The sequence below is a fragment of the Thunnus maccoyii genome, chromosome 19 (assembly GCF_910596095.1).
Source record: "Thunnus maccoyii chromosome 19, fThuMac1.1, whole genome shotgun sequence".
Lineage (NCBI taxonomy): Eukaryota > Metazoa > Chordata > Actinopteri > Scombriformes > Scombridae > Thunnus > Thunnus maccoyii.
Window position 1 is genome coordinate 3819659 of NC_056551.1, and position 22229 is coordinate 3841887.

Here is a 22229-nt window from a genome sequence, read left to right on the forward strand (position 1 = left end):
GACTATGTGTATTTGTTAGTGATAAAGACAAACAATATACTATAATAACTTTTGATACTTTAAGTACATTTTGCTGCTAATACTTTTACTTAAGAAACATTTTGAATTAAGGCTTTTACTTGTAATGGAGTATTCTTAGACTAGAGTATTTATACTTAAGAAATGAAATAATCAAATGAATAATAATCTCTATATGCAACACTGCAGTATGTCTACTGCAGTCAGTCATTTACAGAATTCAGTGTTTTTCCCCCCAAAGTTATGCAATAAAGGACAGGTTTTTACCTTTTGTTTTTACATTTTTCTCTTCAAAAAGAAGACAAGCCTGTAGAGCCAACTGCACCATCTGGTGGAGTTTACAATCCTCCCACAAACAGGTCATTCACTGCAAATCCTCCAGTATCTGTTTGTGATAAACAGGTTTGCATGCTGGCTAAAAGACAGAACACAAGAGCCTCCAAGAGCCACAGGTCCTTAAAGATCCCCTCCAGATATGCTTAAGACTGCAAGAAATACTCTGCTTTGAATAATAACTTGTATCTGATATGGTTTTTCTACAAAAAAATATCAATTATCTCATTAAAATCTTTAAAATGACATCTATTCCTTCTCCCTCATTGAAAACTCCAGAATCTCTGGATCTATTTTTCATTTCAAAAGTTTAACTGCTTGACACAAGATGCCTTCTGCTTCACTATTACCGGTAAGTTAATTCTCAGTGTCTGTGCTGGAGGCTTCAAGTTTCCACATCACACTAGTGAGTTGCATACTGAAACCCTGATTCTAAACTAGTTGAGATTTAAGATGAGCAGAGAGAGACTCTCAGCAGATGAATGTGAAAACAAACTCTGCACATAAATCATTCTGCACAGAGAAGAAAATAACATCCAACTGAAGATAGAAAAACACACTTGTGAGTGGAGGTGGAGGTAGATAGCATGTAACAGGTGTACCATCAGATTCTGTAACCTGATTGGCAATACAGCTGAAATTCTTGATGATTTTATCATGCTTTATTGCACGTTTTATTTTGATAGGTGATAGTACATAGACAGGACCACACACTGACAGCTTGGATGCATTTCAGATGCATGAGCTGACAGTTAGCAGCTCCTTGAATCAACAAAGCCTCTTGCTGCAGGTCAGTGTGCTTTCTGCCTGAACGAGGAAGATACCTGCAATGTTAACATGTTGTGTTCAGGCACAGCAGCAGTGACTAAGAATCTGCTGTATTGTCATTTTGATGGAAATGTATCCATATAATGGACACAAACATAGTTAAAAGTAGCTTAAATAACAACATAATGTGGCATCAAATGAACACAATTTGTTGTACCTTTACTTTACGTAAGTTACTGTAATAACTGTCTTATTGAACATCAGGTTGATCGTTATGTAGGGATGTCAGTTTTGCAAAAAAGTACATTCAAATAGGAAATATCTTATATTAACTTAACTGTCTGCCACTGACAGCATATTTGAGACATTATATACTAATATGTGTGTGTTGTATGATTGTATTAAATCCATGCAGATAGTTTTAGATTTATTTGTTGGGTTTTGATATACCACCTGTTTATTCATCCATCTTGTTCCATCTACAGACTTTGAATGTTGTGACCTTTCACCCCTGACTTCCTCTCTGCAGGTCGCCACTGTTTATCCACGACGTAAACGTGAATGTATATGAACAGGCAAATGAAGACAAAGAGCCGTTTGTCAGTTTTCATATTCTTTTCTCTTTATTTATTGGTGCCGCGGTGCGTTCAGGGACCTGGAGCAGCCACCAGCAGCTCCCACAGCAGGAACAACAGAGCTTTTTCTAAGAATAATAGATTAAACAGATCTTCCAGAGATAAAAACAGAGCGCGTTGGGAAGATTGTCACTAGTCTCATTTTCCAACTCCAAAAGCACATTTCTGTCTCTTAGCTTACTATTAAAATGCTTTTTAATTCTTTCTTTAATTTCCTTCTGGCTGCTTCAACACAGAAACCACATGCAGTCTGATTTTTACCAGGGTTGTCATAGCAACAAGTCTTTATTCAGTTAGCTGGGTCAAGACTTCTTGAGGTTATTAAAAAAAAAACAAGTCTTGGTGTGTCTGCATTCAAATAATCTAGTAAATTGGATCATAATCAGCAGGATAACATCATGTTAGTTTGGATTAGTTAAACCAGGTTTAAAGGACGGGACCCTGATTAGACAACAAGTACTGTAAGCCCTTCAGAGTTTTAGGCAGCATTTGTTTGAAACTCAGGAGTGCCAGATGGGTGGGGTTTATGGCAACAGACTGTGGTTAAGACCACCCATCAAGAGCGGCTGTGGTTACTAATTTGTCCGTTATCTCTTTTTTTTTACCCTGAAAGAATAATCTCAAGTTTAACCCAAAGAGATGAACTACAGAAGCCTGTTATCCCGAGAGTTTTAGCTACAGACTGTGTATACTTTACTTTTCTGTTGACCATTTTCAAATGCTGACTGTACAGGTTTTGGTTATTTTTTCAGTGTCAGGTATCCATTGGTTTCCATTTGGCATTTGTACGGTCACACTCTTTGAAACTTGCGTGAGGTTTGTAATCATCACAGTGAACATCAGGTCTACAGACATTTTAGTCAAAGTTATGTTATTGTTGCACTTGATGATTCCACAGCTCAAGAAGGTTTCAAGACTGCAACTTTACGTTCATACTATTTAGAAATGAATGGAAACCAATGGCTGCCTGTAACAGCAGGAAAAATAATTAAAACCACAATCAGCATGGTTAGCTGTGATGTAAAGGTCAGGTGATTTGTTGTAAAAAAAAAAACAAAAACAAAAACCACAGCTGCTCTTGGGCTCCAAAACAAACAGTAAAATTATCATTTGGCAGCCAAGACGCCTGCACGAGGAAACCAGATTTAAGCAGCAACTTCAAACTCTTTTTTTTTCGTTTGTGGGTGAATAAAGCAACCTGAGAAACTTTCATTCAGTCAAGCCGTCACAACAAGCTGAGAGCGAAAAGAGAAACATAGGGATTAATAGGAGGGATGTTTATATTAGCATCTTATTAACAATCAAATTGCACTTCACTAAAAAAAAAAAAAAAAAACTACCTTTTTTTTTTTATCTGGGCGAGTAACAGTTAATCATCTATACAGAAACATTCATACATTTGATTTAGACTCTTTAGGAATAAGTTATAAATAGAGATGAAAACATGCAGGGATGAAAAAGTGGACAGAATAAAAACATAAATATACGAAATCAAAGTAAAGAATTTAAGATGTGAACAACAAATATAAGTTGACAAACTATGACATTTCCAAGAATATTCCATAACAGGACAGAGAGCGAGACACTGGGGGGAGAGAAGTCAATTCTAGGTTTTTTTGAAGGAAACTTTTTATATTTATAGTTTTTTTTAAACCTTTTGTATTTGTGTTCAACAAATATATAATTAATAAGATAGTAGCAGCAGCAGGTTTTTTATTTTTTGAATGTTTAAATTTTTTTGGGCTCTGTTTTCCAGCTGCAGGGGATGATGGGAACTGACCGCAGGGCAGCTGAACAGATCGGGGGGCACTGGGGTCGTTTGCACCGAAAACCAAAACCGTCTTACCACACTGACATCATGCGTGTCACATCAATATCCTCCTCTTTTGCTGTACGTTTCATTAAAAGCAGTGACGTAAAAGACGTTTTGCCCTGGCAACCGTAATGTGTGACGTTTCCAGAGGAGCTGCCTCAATATTGCTTTTTTTTAATGCAAATGGAAACATTGAATAAAACGTTTCTCTTGACTGTGTTGCTGAGGGAGTTGCCCACTGACGTTGCAAAAACAACAGCCTGAACGTCACTATCCGATCAAACGGTGGTGATCGGTTTTAAGTTTGAGGAGGAGGTTTTAATCTGAAAGTGAAATATGAAGATGATGTCGGTGTTTAAGGTGGTTTTGGTGAACAGGTTTGGTCTCTAGGAGGCACTGACTGGCTGCAGAGGCGGGCAGGGGGAGGAGCTGCCTTCCTGTCGGGACAACAGGACACTGCAGACACCCAGACCTCCTCCTCCTCCTCCTCCACCTCCTCCACTTGTTGTTATCGCCCCCATCACAGGTGTTGCCCCCTCCTGGACGGCGGTGGTGGTGGTGGTGGTGACGTCTTCGTTGTAGAGGCGCTTGATACCGTCATAGAAGTCGTCCACCTCCATCTCCTCCACCTGAACACACACACACACAGACACAGTTCATTGTTTGCTCTATAAAAAGGTCAGAAAATAGAGAAAAATGCCGGTCGACAACTATTCTCATCGAAGAGGCTGGAACCTGAAAGTTTAAACGATTCTCAAACATGTAGTTGATTTAAGAGAGATAGGTGGTGTTACCTTGCGCTTGGCGGAGGCCTTGCTGCGCAGCGTGACCCTCTGCAGGTGGTTAAGATGGCGGGGGTGTTTGGGTGGAGAGAGTAGAGCTGGGATACTGCTGTTCGTGGAGGAGGGCTGCCAGGACTGCTGGCTCCCCTCTTCCCCACCAGCAGGTGTCTGTGGCTGGGCAGGGGGGGCAGTGATGTGGGCGTGGTCCCTGGCAGACTCAGTGGTGGAGGTGATGGTCCCTGGGAAGAGGAAAGTTACAGGAAATACTTGAATGCCTTTTTTTGTATTTAACTCAAGTTTATTTGCTGGTATTCAAACAGCCGGCACAAACATATAAAGGCTGAGTAAAAAAAACATTACTTACTTTACTTACTTAGTCAGATAGTTCACATTGTAAATTCAGTGTGATGTACATTTCCACATCACTAACATCCTTCAGCACAACAACAGTCATGTCATCCTCACCACTGTCTTCCTTTTATCCCAAATACTGTTTTCATTCTTTAAAAATATATGTAATTGTTTACTTTGCTGTTTTTCTGATTGCTGTTAAGTTAATGTAAAAAAAAAAAAACAACCTCAACACTTCCTGCACACATATTTCAAATTAAAGGCCTTCCAGCAGCACAAACCTTCCCTTCCTGTTCAGCTTTTAATGTAAAGATTTGTGGAAATGTTAATTATACTGGATGGATCAAAACAACAGGCAAACATGGAGGAAGACGAGAGATTTCTTATCAAAATACAATGAATATACAGTAGATACTGGAAACAGAAATAAACAGCCCAGTTCTAGTTCTAAATGATTTGTATTTGAATTATTTGAAAATGTATCAATTTCACATAAATACTTTGATTGTGTTACCATTCCCCACTTAATCTTACAGCACCAGTGAAAAGCTACAAATATACAGGCCTATAAAAAGGTTAAAAGGTTTTTCATTCTTTACTGAACCTTTCAGGGGAAAAAAAGATACATTTTTTACTGCTTACTGTCTTACTGCTTTGATTTTTAGAGAAAGCACAACTTGCTTTTACTTTTAATGGTTGAGTAGACATCATACCACATATGTTCATGTATGTATGAATGCATGGAAATACCTGAAAATCATACTTAACTAAATAGAACCTTGCTGGATAATTAATTGAGGTTATATTAATTCCTTATATATTAATATAATATTATCATATTAATTACTTTTCACACTGGTGGTTTAGTCCTGAATAATACCAGATAGAAGTTTTTACTTTGTGTAAATGTGGTATAAATGAAACATACCCAGTGTGCAGCAGGGGAGTGAGGGGTCCTGGACCGGAGGCTGCAGGGTGGTTTGGCTCTGCAGGGGTTGGTAGATGTAGACAGTGTTTGGAGGCAGGGAAGCTCTCAGTGTGGACAGACTACGAGCCACGAGCTCTCGACTCCGAATCAACTCAGAGCTGTCGATCTAAGAGACAGAGGAAGAGGAGGACAGAGGGATGAAGGAGAGGTAGCCAAGGAAGGAGGGAGCGAGACAAAGAACTCCCCTGAATAATGATTAATTACAACGACAATAATAATAATAATAATAATAATAATCTTATTTTAGCAAGATAGAAGGAACAAACCAAAATCAAAAGATTCACATTCAAGACACACATTCAATATTCAAGACAGGCTGCAGACATTTCTCTGCTTCACACAGCAGGATTAAAACAACACAGACAAAACTAAACATCAATCAAATCAATAAAATAAAAGCAAAATAAAACAAAGTGTTGAAAATAGACAAATAAAGGCCAATAAAATAAAATAAACACCAAGGATAAAATGATATAAAAACCAATGATTAAAGCTTAAAAACTAAAGCTATAACACTACTGAAAATTAAAATTGAAAGCCAGATTAAAAAGATAGCTCCTTAATTTCCTTTTCTTGCCATTCTTATATCCAGAGGCAGTGTGCGCCGTGAAAACAGAAGGCTGTCTCATCAGTACTTTTATGGGACACATTAGGAACATTTATAAGAGAAGCAGCGGAGGACCTTAATGATCTGGCTGGAACATAAGATGAAAGAAAATCTCTAATGTAGTGAGGAGTAAGGTCATTTAAAGCTCTATAAACAAGTAAAAGAACTTCAAAGTTCAGAGAAATCAATTCTGAAAGATACAGGTAGCCATTGTCTGAAGCAGTGTGGTGATGTGATCCATTTTCTTTGTTTTAGTTAAGACTCTGGCCGCAGTATTCTGGACTAGCTGTAGTTTTCTAATAGACTTTTTAGGTAATTCAGTAAAAAGGGAATTACAATAGTTTAACAGGTAGTAATGAAAACATGAACATTTCAGCATCTCTCTGACTTAAAAAAGATCTGACTTTGGCAATATTTCTGAGATGAAAAAGGATGTTTTAATTGCCTTGTTAAAAAGAGAATTAATATTTAAATCAGAATCTAAACTCATTCGCAAGTTTGTGATGTGTGTTTTAATCTGTTTGCTAAGAGAACCAAGTGTTGAGCGCAGTTTTTCTCCTCATTTAATTTTAAAAAGTTTTTATGCATCCATACTTTAATGTCAATGAGAACATGTGGTGCATTGGGGTCATTTGGCGAGACAGATGTACAATTGTGTATCATCAGCATAGAAATGGTAATTGACATGGTTGATATGATGGTTAATAATGTTTCCAAATGGCAGTCTAGAAAACAAAACTGGGCCGAGAATACTTCTTTGAGGAATACCATATTCAATATGGTGGTACATAAGCACCCAGGCTGACCAAAAACTGTCTTCCAGTTAAATAAGACTGAAACCAAGCTAAAACACAGCCAGACAGACTCACCCATTTCTCAAGTATGTCAATTAAAATTTCATGGTCGATTGTATCGAATGCTGTACTGAGGTCTAAGAGAAGAAGGACAGCCACATTGTTTGCATCCACATTAATTCTCAGTAGGGCTGTGGAGAGGAAGAAGAAGTGCTGTGGTTTGCCTGATAACTAGATTGGAGTTTTTCTAAAATGCCGCTGTTGGTTAGATGAACAAGAAGTTGATTAAAAACAATTTTCTCTAAAAGTTTACCAAAGAAAGGTAGATTAGAAATGGGCTTGTGATTGTTTAGCTCCCAGTACTCTAGATTGGATTTCTTGAGGAGAGGTTTTACCATTGAAGGTGCACCTGCGGGGAAGATGCCTAAATTAAGAGTTAATTATACTTTGTTGCTCGGGAGACTCCATGGAAACAGGATTTAAACAGCTTGGTTGGGATGGTGTCTAGAGTACAAGTGGAAGACTTTATCCTGCTAACCTGCCTCATAGTGCAAATCAAACTGTAGCAATTAAATTATATGACAAATCCAGCAAACTGGGTTATTACTCTATATTACTTATATAATGTACCCATACCTTTGCCTATAATTTACCCACAGAGAGCATGAATGTGATCAGTAAATTTAGTGGCAAATAAATTCCATTAAGTGTTTTCAGAAAAGCATAAAAACAAGAACAGTAAAATATGAAGAAACAAAACAAGGAGCATTCAAAAGGATAATGTTTAACTGTGTTTAACCGCCACCTGGGGGGTCCACACACTCACTGCCTTGCTGAGGGACAGAGTCAGTGACAATCTGCTCAAGGACAAATGTGTCAACGAGACTTATTGACTTTTGGTTGCATATTAAACAGCTGTGTTGGCCAACAGAGAGGGGGAGGGGTTAAACCAGGAGCCAGCAGAAACTCATACAGTTACTGTGTTTTTGCTCTCTGATATAAAAAAACTTATCTTATCCCATGTCTCTCCTCTTCTGCACTGAAGCTGCATGTTCACTGTTCATGTGTCTTTTTGTTGATGTCAGTGTTGTTCTGTTTTCAAAGTGTCTACGTCTCTATGACAGATGTTGATCCATTTCGAGGAACTAAATCAAATTTCCTGTGTTCGTCACCCTGGTTCTCCACAGAAGCTCAATATAAGCTTTCTGCTGTTTCTCCATTTATACTTCTGTTTCTTTGCTCCTGTCACATGATCCACCCTGAGCATTTACAAATTCTGATTGGCCACGAGTTGTACCTAATTATGAAATCGAGATGTATAGACCGTACCTGTGCCTTTTTTAGCAGGTCTATGGTGAGAGCCAGCCAGTCAGGACAACAGGTCTCCAGCTCTAGGGTGATGAGGGCCAAGGCCAGCATGGATCCTCTGAGCTACAGGAGCACACAAGGGACAAACCTGTTCAGTGCTCATGAACAAGAGAGAACAAGAGAGAACATCGAGCCTTCACGCTCGATGCGAAAGCCGCAATGACATCATTTTTGGCACACGCACCCTCGCACCAGGGACACTGCATCAAGCATAAATCTAGCTTTAGCCTCCAGATCTAAAACAGAGTATCCCTTAGATTTATCACTGTGACATCACTATATGTGTACCTGTATGAGTGTGTGGTCAGCCAGACAGTGGTATAGTCGCTGTGTGAGCAGGGCGAGGTGCTGAGAACGGTTCAGTCCCAACATGGAGTCCAAATACCCAGAACGACACGACAACACCATTGCATGGAACTGTGGGAGAGGAAGAAGAAGAAGTAGAGAAAAACAGTCATCATTACAAGACTTATTTAACTGTAAACCTTTAGTTGACTGGTAAAGAAATTAATTTAAGTACGTTTAGAGTAACTTGAACACATGTAGAATGTCACACTTGGGTCTGTGGACACCCTGTAAATGTTTTTTTCAGTGTTAAGTTAAAATTAATCCAGAGAACAATTCTTCACTGAATTCAATTATTTCAGAATTGAAAGCAGCTGATCAAATGCAGACCAGGCAGTAACTTCTTTTGCCACCAGGTGTCACTAGCTGAACCGCTTAAAAAGCTGTCAACATGAAACACTTTTGATTTATTGATTGGGACAGTGTGCAGTTTTAAACATTAAAGATGCACTGCACCGGAGTTAGCTCAAAGCTAATTTGCATCCGTAGTCCCCCAAGGGTTAGGGTTAAGGTTTTTTTTTAGGTTTTCTCTCTTCGAAGGCCCTTAAATGTAGCTCAGATCATGTCAGATGCAGTGAGGGTGTGTTAATGCGTGTGTGTGTGTGCGAGAGAGACATACGATATGCAGGAAGTCCAGCGGCGTGGCGGTGTGCAGATCCCAGTTCAGTTTGTCCAGGATGATCCTCTCCATCCTCAGGATCTCTGATGGAGAACAGCCACAGCTGCTGGAGGCAGCCAGCTCCCTCAGAGAGGGCACACACTAGGAGAGACAAACACATACACATTTGTACTTCTATCTTAGTGAGGACACATATTAACATAACACATCTCCTAACCCCTTACCCCACACTGAACCTAAACCCTTGATGCAATAAACTCCAACTACCTGCATTTTAACATATGTAAAAAGTCAACTTTTCATATTATTTTGTTGCATCTTAGTTGTTGTCTGTGTGTGTGTGAGTCTATGTTGTGTGTATTGTGTTGTTTGTGTTCACCTCGTCCTCCTCACAGGTCTTGGCAGCCAGGAAGAAGCAGGCGATGGCGATGCAGCGCAGGTACTTTGGACGGGCCTGAGGACACACAATTCAATTAATCAATAAAATGTTTATACCAGTGTTCTGGAATCAAGCTGACATTTGCTGGAAGACATAATTTTATTGCCTATAATTGCCTATAATTTCAATGACTCTATTATTATGTGTAGTATAAAGATGAGCAATAAACCAGTTTGTTGCTTTCCTTTTTAAAGTCTTGATTGTGGAGAAGCTCTGAGCCTTTGCTCAAGTTTTATTAAGATCTTGCAGCTGATGTCGAAGCCACAACTGTCTCCATACTGGCAGCCAGAAAACTATTCTTGGTCTTGCTATCATGTAAATGTAGTACCGACTGCTCAAGACAGCTGTTTCACGTGACAGAGTGTGATCAAAGGAAAATACTTTTCCACTGCGCCAGACTGACTAGAAGCACCAAAACCCAGAGTTAAATTTACTCATATTCCTTTCAACAAACATTGCAGAGTTTTATGCATATCAATTAAAAGCACTGTGGTGGTAAAAATAAAATGTAAAAAGGGACCATTGTTGTGGTTCAACTTGGAGCTCACATGTTCTAAATGATGGTCTTCATAGTGTTAGAAGCTGTCATGTTAGTAGACATTGTGTGGACTCATGAACCATCATAACTTTAGTTCATGTATGATAAATAGAATCTGTTATGGTTTATTTGACAAAAGATGATCCATATCATCAAAAATCCTTCAAATACAACCATGTTAAAGAGCACATTTGGCTGCTGTCTCATGTCTTCAGCTGGCACATACACAGATGTGCATGGAGAATGAAGAAATTAAAGCCGCAAAAAGTCATTCTAGTTCATTTTTCCACTTTAGTTTGTTTGTAACAAAGCAGCATCGATCAATATCTACTTCAACAGCACTGCACTGGTTATTAATGCCTACATCGCAATTTCTTTCAGACTGTTCAAAACATGAATCAGCGTTTCTGTACAGGCCTGAGGGGAGAAAGCCTGAGTCAGCAGTCTGCTGTCTACTTCAACAGTTACTGTATTTATTGATCAGGTTGTAGCTTACTGTCACACAAAGAAAGTAAGGTATGAAACTCAAACACACACACACACAGTCACAGTGTTTCTTAGTGAAAACATCTTATCAGACACACACTGAGTCCAGCTCCCGATAATCCTGGAACATTTCATTCCACAGCTAAAAACACTCGAGGGACATCCTGGCCCGTCAGGACACACAGAACTGACACTTCCTGTTCCTATGTGAACACAGAGTGTCAGCTGTGAGGGGAGCTGTGAGAAAAGCCTCTTCATCATCCAGTCGGCTGGCATTACAGAGAGCTGCTCTGTAGTAACACAGCGATGGGACTCAAAGACAGAAATATCAAGAACCTCCCACTGACCCACTGACATTAACGTGACTGTCTAGTCTGAGGGTTGTTTTCCTTTTGTTTCTCTTCGGATATTAATCTTGAAGCTGGAATATCAACTACCACCATGCATCCAAGCCCTGCACAATTAAAATCTGAAATTTTAGGGGCGCCCTTGTGGCTAAGAGGTTAAGAAGCCGACCATGAACTGCAATGTCCCTGGTTCAAATCTTGATGGGGACCTTTGTTGAATCTCCCTTGCCTTCAATTTCTGTCATCTCTTTACTCGCTGTCTAAAGGCATTAAATGCCCCTAAAATTATAAAAACAAATTCTAATTTTGGAATAGGGCCTGTCTGAGCATATTTAAACAGATGACTTGTGTACATAACAAACAAAGGTTTAAATAATTTACCGTACATACTGGTATTTACTTACCTTGATGGGAGCGAGGAAACGGTCCAGGATGCTAACCGCTAACACCAGGGTCTCTGGGTACAGCTTCAGTTTGCTGTGGAGCTCCGTCAGCCAGCGCACGGCCTCGTCCCGCTGGGCGGGGGAGATGTCTGTATCCTACAACAAACGACAACAGTATCAACAGCCTCATCCTGCTGGACCGAGAGGGTGTCTGTATTGACCATCTGTTCTCTTGAGGACAATCAAATATGCAATCATACTTATTTATCCTAGCAAGGCATCATAGTGTTTGCTGAAAATAATTGTGTTTTCATTATAACTAAACTAGAGCAGATTTACCCAATAATGCCTGATTTATTAATTATTACAAATGCTACTTCCAAGAGTAAAAAAGTTGATAATTATATATAATATTAAACCACCTATAGACAATTTATTTTACACTAGTAGTTGATCTTTCCACAGGTCCTTGTTGCTTTTGATAAAGATGTTTTGTGATCTCAACATATACATTTTATTTTCCTGTGATCATGTGTGATCAGTTGACAGTTTGCTGTGGTCACAGAGACAGAAGGTTTTTTCATGATGAAGAAAAAAATGTTTTGTTGTTTCAAGAAAACAAGTTTGTTGAGACAGCTAGATATGATCAATCAGATCAAAAATCATTTTTAACAATTTCTTCTCTAGGCTAGGCCTAAGAGAGCAAGTCTGGAAACAAGTAAGTCAAAAACAAAATCTAACTACTAAAAACAACTACCTTCTGCCATTTCTATCTATACCTAACCATCCCACAGCAAAACTCCGGTTTACAGTAAAGACAAGGGGAATTATTTCTGGACAGAGATCAGAGAGAACCTCCAAACAAACAAATCAACCCTGAGTCCAGAGAAGTGTCTCTTCTGTCTTTAACACAGCAACGCTATTTCAGGAAAACGCTTGGCCTGGTTTCCACTGCAGGGCCAAACAGGATTTACTAATCCAGCTGAATCACCTAGTTTTGGATATTTAGTGATCAAGGATGCCTTTGTGACTGACATACTTCCACTAAAGAGAAAAACAGGATCTTCCTAAACCAGCTGGACGACCAGACCAAACCTACCACAGAATCTGCTCAGAAACATTCCGGGAATTCCATTTGTTCACCGTCTGACAGCTGAAATAATTAAGCAACTGACATTTCTTTTACATAGGTTTTCACGCAATTAAAATATGATATATGATACTGTGTGGTTAAGTTTTATGACAATTACAGCCTTTTAGTTTGCACACTCAGTATGCTGAGCTGGGTTTTAAAACAGTGACCTGCGGATAACCTGCGTCTGACACTAGTTTCATTATGACATTTTATCTGACCTGGGTTTAATAGGTTGTAGATATAATTCACCTTTGCTACCAAAGCTGGAGCACAGCTTTCAATCTATCTAATCTATGAGGTAACACCACTCAGTCTGCAATTGGACTGGGTGAAAAAAATCATGATGATCTTACATATTCGTCTCAGCAAATCTGCATTATACAGTATAACCTGTTGAAAATTATGTTATTCCAAATCCAAACAGTAAAAATGTTAGAATTAGCACTCATTATGCTGCATCCTTCTTCATTTTAAATGCTATAAAATATAAATGATATGGAATGAAGGGGAAAAAAAGTTTCTGAATGGCAAATGGGTGTTTGAGAGAGAAATATTTGACCAAAAAATACCCCCAAGAACTACATGAGGTCAGGTGGTGACTCCTTATGTTGGTGTCAGTAAATTACAACAGTCTAGTATGAATGGGTCAATCATGGCTTGAATACATGTTCATTTGTTTGTGAAAGAGGTTTTAGATAAATGATAGTTGGTCATGCCCAAAGTGGCTCCCAACACCAAATTACCAAACACTTACTCCTCTACCAACCAAATGTAGGTTTACAAAACCTCAGAGCTCCCATATGATAGCTGGTTACATGTCAGAATTAATGCTGAGGTAGAAAAACTTCAAATCCACTGATAAATGGTCACAGCATTTGGATAGTCATGGGGTTTTGATTTTCTGGACCACACAGCAAGACCACACTGAACAAAGGTTAAAGGTTAGGCTATACGTAATCACTTTTGTATGTGTAGTCACTGATATGGTAACACATTTTTTTGAAATATTCAACATTCAAATAAATAATTTTGTATTCCTGATTTGTTACAGAGTTGAAATCGCTGGTTGAGGGAGTAGAATGTGTAACAGTGGACTAGCAGCAGGGGTCAAAGGTCAGAATGCAACTGACCCTGACTAATCTGCAACTTGACACTGTTCAGCCTCTCTGCTCGAAACTCCAAACTAAAAACAACTGGCCCACTTTGAGTCCATTTCTGCTGCTGGACAATAGACAAAATCGAAGTGGCATCCACCAATTTTCCACCACTTTCCATGTCACTGTGGCAGCAAGCCAAGCAAGGTAGTCTAGCTGTGTAGCTCTGGCTGGGGGATCCTGAAGCATTCACATGTGCTGTGACTACATATCCCCTCTGGCATGTGAATGCTAGAGGGGATATGTAGTCCCTCCAGTGTCTTGTACAAGTTTAGGGGAACCGGAGCCTAGTCTACATTTCCCTTTTTTAAAAATGGGCACCACCGTCCATGTCTACCAGTCTCCAGTCACTGTCCCTGACCTCCACATGACATTGAGGAGGTGTGTCAAACAAGCTTGCTTAACAACAAGCACTGAGCATTTAATCTCATTCCTTCCTGGTGCCCTGTCATTGTAGAGCTTTATGACGCTGTCAGAGTTTTGTGAGTCTGCCTCCTCTATAGAGGGTGTGTTAGTCAAGTTAAAAAGATCTACAAAGTGTTCGTTCTACAGCCCGACAAGGTTGACATTTCAGGTCCGCAGCTTCCTCCGGCCTCCTTCACTGCTAATGTCTATCAATCATGTCCTCAACCTCCCCAAGAATGCAAGAAAACTTCAAAGACCTAGCGGACAAGGTCCTCAGCCAGAATGTTCTAGTTTACCATCACTACATGTTTGGTTTTACCAGGTTTGTCTGGCAGCCTTCCCCACCACATAATCAAACCAGGTCATGGTCATTTGACAGCTCTTCATCAGATCTGATGATACAAAGTGGTGTCGATTTGTTATGGACAGTCCGTAACTAGTAAAGGAGTCCATTAACAAAGCACCACTCAAGTTCAGAACAGGCAGGGTGTTCTTCCCAATCAACCCCTTCCAGGTTTCTCTTTGCTGAGGTCGCTCAGCAAAAAATAGAGTCCCCACACGACGCCATCCACAGGACAATATCCAGAGACTTCAAGAAGGTCATCTAGATACTGTGGATTTACTCATATATGTCAAAAAGTTGTTTGCTGTTATCTAGTCTATCAAAATTACTCCAATCTAGCGGATCTTTCAGTAGGCAAACAACCATCTTCTGGAGCCCTAAACTAGAACCAAGTCAACAGGTAACCAGACATCATTTGAAGTCAGTGTCTTTTCTAAAATGATTATTTCTTGGACTAAAGATGGTCTATGGTGCAGATGTACAGACATAATTGATCAATGATATATTGGATGCCAGCTCAGCTTTCCAACTCTCAAGCTGACCAGCTGCCTTCATGTCCTGTCTGTATGATGGAGAATGCAGTGACATTGAGCAAATGACCACTTTTAAACTTTCAATTCAACTATAAAAAACATCACACTGCTGATGTTTATATGGCTTTGTGGAGACCTATTGCGTCCTTGACCTCTTACTTCAGTTTACATGCCTGCTAAGTCAGCAAAAGGCACTAATGGGCGTCATAACTGCCTCAGTGCTGTCATTTAAAGCCTTATAATGGCCTCTTCATTATCAGCAAAAACCTATGAATGATTTTGGCAGGTCCAAGGCCAAGATAAAGAGAGGTTGGTCTTGGTTAATAATGTTCAGCAAAACATCCCCCTTTTATTATTTTTTTTTACATGTTCAGACCCAATGAATACATCAGCACTGGAAAATAACAAAAAGTAGTGCTTGGATAGAGAAAACCTTGGTTGGCCTGTTGAGCCAAGCTGGCTGCACTCTGGGATCCAACATGTATCCAACAACAACAGATCAACAAGAGGAGGTCGATTGTGTTGCATTAGCCAAATTAAACTGGCAGAAACATGAACGTACTGCAGTGACTCAGCAGCAGACAATCTGGATTAACAGTCAGAGATTACCGTTGTCTTAATTCCATTTAACTTAAATAGCTACATCTTTACATCAGCTGTGAATATGAAAAAGTGCAGGTAGCTACAACAGTGTCAGGCACAGAAATAGAACAGAAGAGGGTAAAAAACAAGAGATGCACAGTGAGCACAGATCTGAGAAATTTTAAAGACATGACTGCAGAAAGTAAAGAGAACTAACTAAAGCACAAACCCCCCATCGTCAACATTTAAAACACATCTCTTGATTCTCCACCAGCGTTGTGATGAGAATCTTTCACAGCTGAAGCAGCAAAAATCATGTTGATTTTCTAGATAAACTGTCCAGAGACTACAAAATATAATAGCACTACAGGTTTCTCATGTACAGATTAGTGACCAAGTGTCAATCCTATTAGCTCAATTAGCATGATTAGCTTGATGAGATAGGGCTCCCTTGGCTACTTCATGGGAAGTTGAGGAAGCAACCACAACAAGTCTCATGCAGGAAATGATCCAGCAAAAAAATATTCCAGTACTAATGCAGGGTGTATGCACGATGAATACAAAAACACCAACTTCCATATTGTCCTGCACTGTAAACAGTACTAATGGAGGATAGTGGGAAATTTCTTAAAGCATTTCTTGGGAATGCACCAAGTAGTTTTTCAATCTACTTTCACCAACAAAACATGACAAAAGTAACACTAAAAATGTAGATTAAGATTATAAAATGTATTATAAACTTTTGTAAACATATGAAAACTAATTGATAATGTGAAAGATGGACTAATGGACAAATAAACCAACAATCAGACAGACCAGACCAGCGTGCTGACAGTTATAAAAATGGTAAGCTAATGTTAAAGTAACAATACTATAAGGTGGTAAATGTGGATCCAATGCTACGACATAGTGTTTCACAGAAGACATTTCGACACATTATTTGTTATTAGTAACACCTGTGATTTTCCTACTGTGACGAGTCAAAACGCCTGCTGTGAAAAAGGCCTCTTAATGCAGCCAGTAAACCATTTAAATCTTCACCTAGATGTCCACTATAGTAATATTATTGCGTTTGTTAACTGAAAGAAAGTCCTGTTGTTGGACGCTACAGTTAAACATGGGCAGGTTCATTTTAAGACTTAAGACATTTAGTGTACCTGCTATACTGCACGACAACATAGACCACAAAACTACCACCACAGTGCCCTTTAGGTGTATTTGGACACCAGTATTAGCATTCAGCAGACATTAGACTCTTTTTGCTTATGTATTTACCAGAGAGGGGAACAGGGGTTGAGGGTGAAACCATGAAACCAGAGAGAACACCTCCACCAGCAGGCAAAAAGAAATCCTTTAACATGTTACTGGATAAAGGCTGTGTTGTAAAAAAAAAAAAAAAAAAAAGACTGCAGAAACAAAATCTGTCACAGCTACACAGAGAGGGCTGACCTGACCTAACACAGAGGAACAAGCTCTACTGAACCTGGTGACCAAGCTAATAGCTTTATTAAAGGCACACACTCCTAATTCTTATCATATTATTTTAAATGTAATGTACTACATGTCAATTATTGTTTGTTTCATTAATAACTTTTATCAATCATTTGGATTTGATAAGTAATAATAATGAATGATACATTTAATCATTATTAGAGGTAATTTACAACTAAATTACATCTTACTAAAATTGAATTGAACCAGAAGCTGACCTGCAACTAAAGCTACTTAACAGAGGACAAAATGAATTAGTGGAACTAAAATAACTCACGTGATAAAGAAGTACTGAATGATTCAAAGTAAAATTGAAGGTTTACTGTAATTTCACAGGTATCTGACATCATGTGAGGGTGTGCCCGAGGGGTGTGATGAGACAAAATGTTTGTGACATCATGTGAGGACGTGTCCTGAGGAGCGTAAACTGGGTGAGACCAGCTGAGCTCAGTGTATGAAACACAAAACACTTGTGTCAGTGGAGTCTTTGCTTAGTGACTCACTGTGTGTCTGCTACACTGCTGCTTCATGATTATACATTATTAACTGCTGTGTCTCAGACACAGCAGTCTAATAACTGACAAAAAAGTCTAATAACTGACAAAAAGAAATCCAGTTTCACCAAAAACCTCACGGATTTAGCAGATTACTGTTCTGTAGCACCTTCAAATAAATCTTCAATTTTCTATGTCTTACCATCTTTGAAATTTGGCCTGAAACAAGATGGGAAGAAGAACTTTGAAGTTCTGAAAGGACACTTCATTTCCTTTTATTGCTTCCACTTCCACTAATATTTCAGACTCCAGTGATATTTAAACGTGATTTCTGTGCTTAGACCTCAGCCAGCACTTCAACTGTCACCGACTCCTGTCAGGACGTACATTTCAACTGAAACATTGTCCTGCTTTAATCACTTACACTTCAATTCATGTCCTCTCGGCACTTGGACTTCAACTTCATTCAGCACTTAAAGTGTGGATATAGTCCAAAAGCTGACGCGGTTCTGTCTATAGTACACTTATTGTCTGCATATTCTGACGTCTTCGCTGGTTTGTCGAGGTACACGGTCATAAATTTTGGGCTGCATGTGGATGTTAGACGTAAGTTAGCTTCAACTAACACGTCAACTTCACTCAGAACTTACACTTAAACTGATTCTTTAATTTTATTCAGGGCTTCAACTAAAACTTTAGCTCCTGTCGACATTTCCTATGTGTTTTTTGTGATCTTGGTGTTGTTGAGGATGAATTTCATTTTGTATTCCATTGTTCTTTGTACAGTGACTTCAGGAATTAGTTGTTTAAAAAGATTCAATTGATAAATCCTGATTTGTTTTGATTGTCTGAAGCTGATATGTCGAGTCGCCTTTTTAATGTGGACAATTTTGTTTTGGTGAGATTTATAGAAAACGCACATCAGCTGAAACAGAGACAACTGTATCCATCATAACACTAACATAACATTTCTGTCATGTAAACTGAAGGTTTTGAAATGTACTCCTTTTGAATTTGTGGAACTGTACATTATGATTTGTCATGTGGCCATCCTGGTTATTGCTTAGTGTCTTGTAAGCCCATATGGGCTGGGCACCACAAAAGATGCCTGACACTTGAATAAACAAATCAATTAATAAATCAATCACTCTTAACTGCCATTTCATCTTCTTTCAGTAATTCTGTTTCAGCTACTACTTTAACCTTCAGTGTCTCAACTTGACAGACTACTGCCATACAAACACATTTGTACTGCAAATTTTCTTCTAGAGATTGACAATAAACAATCATTCTGCTACTACTGATAATGATAAAGTAATCAATAGTAGCAGCCCTAGTGGAATTCTCTGACTGATTTGGACAACGTGTTATATCAAGTTCTCAGAATAATAAGACAAAGTGACCAATTGTTTTCACCCAGCAGTGATGTAATTACTTTGTGATCATAACAAAGAAAACAAGCTTGCCATGTTGAGAGCATGATGTAACTTTAGAGATTAAAAGAAAACAGAAAAAAACTAATCTACGGTTTTTGGTCACTGAAACCTTTTCTGCTGTCAGACTTGGTTGAACTTAATTGAAAAATCTGGTTGTGTGTGACATACACCAAACTACTAAATGAAGTCAGCGCCTTAGTCAAACAGTGTGGTTGCAGCTGATCAAAGGTACAATTACAGTCCCAAACTGCCACTCCTGAACGAATTTCTGTTTAGATGTGTTTTGCCAGTGAATCCGTCCAACGGTTTAATGAATAGAAGCACCCAGATGTGAATCCTCACCTGTGAGGAGGGCTTCTTTGGCACGTAGACCTTCCACATCTTGGCTTCCCTAGAGGCGGCCTTTTCCAGAAGAAAAGACAGCCTCTGGCGTTCCCAGGGTTCGGTGAACTTCATTCTTCCCTCCCCTGGTTGAGCCTACCTCCCCACTGGATACAGCTACCTGCACAGTGACACAGCACGTCAGAACAGCACATACTCCAACTCACCACATCCATCCAGAACAGGTGGGCTTGATTTACACAGACAAATAATGCTCTGTGACAGTGCTGGCTGACATTATGTAATGACACAACATTTTTTTATTAATAGTTGGGATTTAAGATTCTCTTTAATCTTAATGTTTTGTACTTAAGTTATAGTTCAGTGACCAAGAGACAAATGAGATTTCATATTTACTAAAAATTAAGAAAACGTTTGTTAAAGGGGTGTTTTTTACATCATTACATCATGTTATGTAGCTTCACAAATAGATGAAACTGTTGCATGATGATGCATGAAAATGTTCCTTCCACTAGCGAGGGATTGAGAAGACAAAGAGAAAAAAAAGCAAACAGAACAAAGCAGCAGAGGGCAACATGACAGGGTATACAGTATACTGTGACTAAACAAATGTTCTTCAACTGTCAGAGTTTGGTATTCTGTTTATACTGTGGTAACTATCCCTTTAATATCTCTGGGATGTATTTGGTCATTTTGGGCAACCAAAACCAAAACAGACATTTCTGTCTATGATATAGGGATTAATTGTTATTGTGATGAAACAAACATCGGTGCATGCAAAGCTGAATGAGGACCTTGTCAGAGGAAAGCTGGTTTTAAACGGCCTTTATTCAGGGATTGAAGATGCTGAGGGTTTTATATGTGCAGTCAAACAGATCCCAAGCAGACAGGAGCTTAGTATAAGAAACCCCATATGACCCCATATCTGTGCTTAACTTACTTAGCATAAACTTAGCCTACATTATAGCTGGTGTTTCGGTTTAACGAGTGACCGTGTTATCTGGTGACTCTCAGCAGCATGCGTCCTTGGTTGTCGTAGTGACGGCACGAGCAGAACACGTAGATGTTCTCCTAAAATATTAAATTATTTTAAAATGAATTCAGTATATATTCGTCTGGTCCTTTCTGACTTACAACAAGGAGCGTTCTTAAAGTTACTTTTTATGTGGGGACAAATACAGACTAGAAGAGCAGCTAGCGTCTTATGAGGAATGTGACACTTGACACAGTTTAATTGGTTGAATATGGGCTATGAGAATAACAGTATAGAATCACATGATATGGTAAAGGTATGTTTTCCACATAATAAGAAACGTTATGGGGTGAATGCGTCTTGCTGAGGACAGTTTAACTTACGTAAACGGTTAGCGTTGATAATACAGACAGATGAGTATGTATTTAAAATTAATTAAAGTAAAATTAAAGGCTTTTCTCCTCGCTTTTTTTCAACAGCTACCGTCACTCCGACAACCACGACTCATTCGGCTGAGAGTCACCAGTTAACACGGTCACTTGTTAAACCGAAACACTGGCTAACTATATAGCTTTAAATCTACGTTAGCTAACTGCAACCACATCAGTCGCCGTCTGAAGGGTGACGGGGTGAAATTTACCTTCACCCCTCACATATTCGGGAATCACCGAGCCCCGTGTAGCAGGTGCATTAATCAAGTGTTTCCATTATTGTACCGAATACGACTATTCCCTGGAACAGAGCTAATTTCACAGCCTGGCGTCGTAAACTGCTACGTTTCTGTGTGAGCAATAATACATATTATGTGATAATATTCTTTAAATACTGAAAACGTTGGTTCACCACTCTCAGTTGGTGTTACATTAAAGGAGTTGGAGTGTGTTGGGACATTTAAATGGCTGCCTCAGATCCAGTAAGTAGACGGAGCCCCAAGCCTTACCTCCCCTGCGAAGCGGAGAAAACCACAGTTGGATTTCATCCGGTCCACTCAGTTCCGAGGATAAATAACGGGCTGAAATCGGGGACCCGTTCTTCGGTTTAGTCGTCCATCTTGGCGTCCATTGGGCTGGTTGTTGGGGAAAAGGGGTTGTTGCAAAAATATAAAAATAAAAGGGGAATATAGACAGATACGTCTACTTCCGAGGAAGGGACTGGGAGGGGAAGAGAGAAAGAAACAGTCTCCGCCCACCTCTAGGGTGAACGGGAGCATAAAACAATCATACCTTCTGTGGAATATTCCCATTATATTGATATGAGCATACTGTATGATGTACTTTTTATTTTATTATTAGAGACCGCAGACAGGAGATATAATGAGCTGATAACACACCTCAAATGCTTTTACTTACGATGTTAACTCAGGTTTGAAGTGCATCTGCACACCCACCTACCAACATCTACCCTCATTTGCTGTACGCACGCACGCGCACGCACGCACGCACGCACTCTCTCTCTCTCTCTCTCTCTCTCTCTCTCTCTCTCACACACACACACACACACACACACACACACACACACACACACACACACACGTTCTCTTTTGGGGGACTTTTGGGGACATTATATAGACTTGGGGACTTACCCTAACCCTAACCATAACCACTGCTTGTCTAACCCCAACCCTAACCCTAACCTTACCCACTGACCCAAGAATCAGCTGGAGACTTTTGTCCCTATCTGGACAAGCCCTTATCAGTTAATTGGTCTTTGATGAGTTGAGATTGCAA

At 39.3% G+C, this 22229-nt stretch overlaps 1 protein-coding gene across 1 annotated transcript; it reads right to left on the reverse strand.

Annotated features, from left to right (window-relative positions):
- Window positions 1-1715: 1715 nt before the first annotated feature.
- Window positions 1716-21693, reverse strand: ccni (cyclin I). The gene is made up of 10 exons (XM_042395726.1): window positions 21443-21693; window positions 19530-19689; window positions 11636-11770; window positions 9801-9875; window positions 9422-9562; window positions 8746-8874; window positions 8419-8520; window positions 5629-5794; window positions 4362-4588; window positions 1716-4196 (listed from the first exon to the last, which is right to left on the reverse strand). Exons 2-10 carry the CDS (start codon window positions 19641-19643, stop codon window positions 3954-3956), a joined length of 1332 nt encoding a protein of 443 aa, XP_042251660.1. The 5' UTR covers window positions 19644-19689; window positions 21443-21693; the 3' UTR covers window positions 1716-3953.
- Between the last annotated feature and the right edge of the window lie 536 nt (window positions 21694-22229).

Coding starts and splice junctions, on each gene's coding strand:
- ccni (XM_042395726.1), bottom strand. CDS start 19,643: ATGAAGTTCACCGAACCCTGGGAACGCCAGAGGCTGTCTTTTCTTCTG. Junction 11,771..19,529: donor CAAAGAAGCCCTCCTCACAG/GTGAGGATTCAC, acceptor CGTTTGTTGTAG/GATACAGACATCTCCCCCGC. Junction 9,563..9,800: donor AGACCTGTGAGGAGGACGAG/GTGAACACAAAC, acceptor TGTCTCTCCTAG/TGTGTGCCCTCTCTGAGGGA.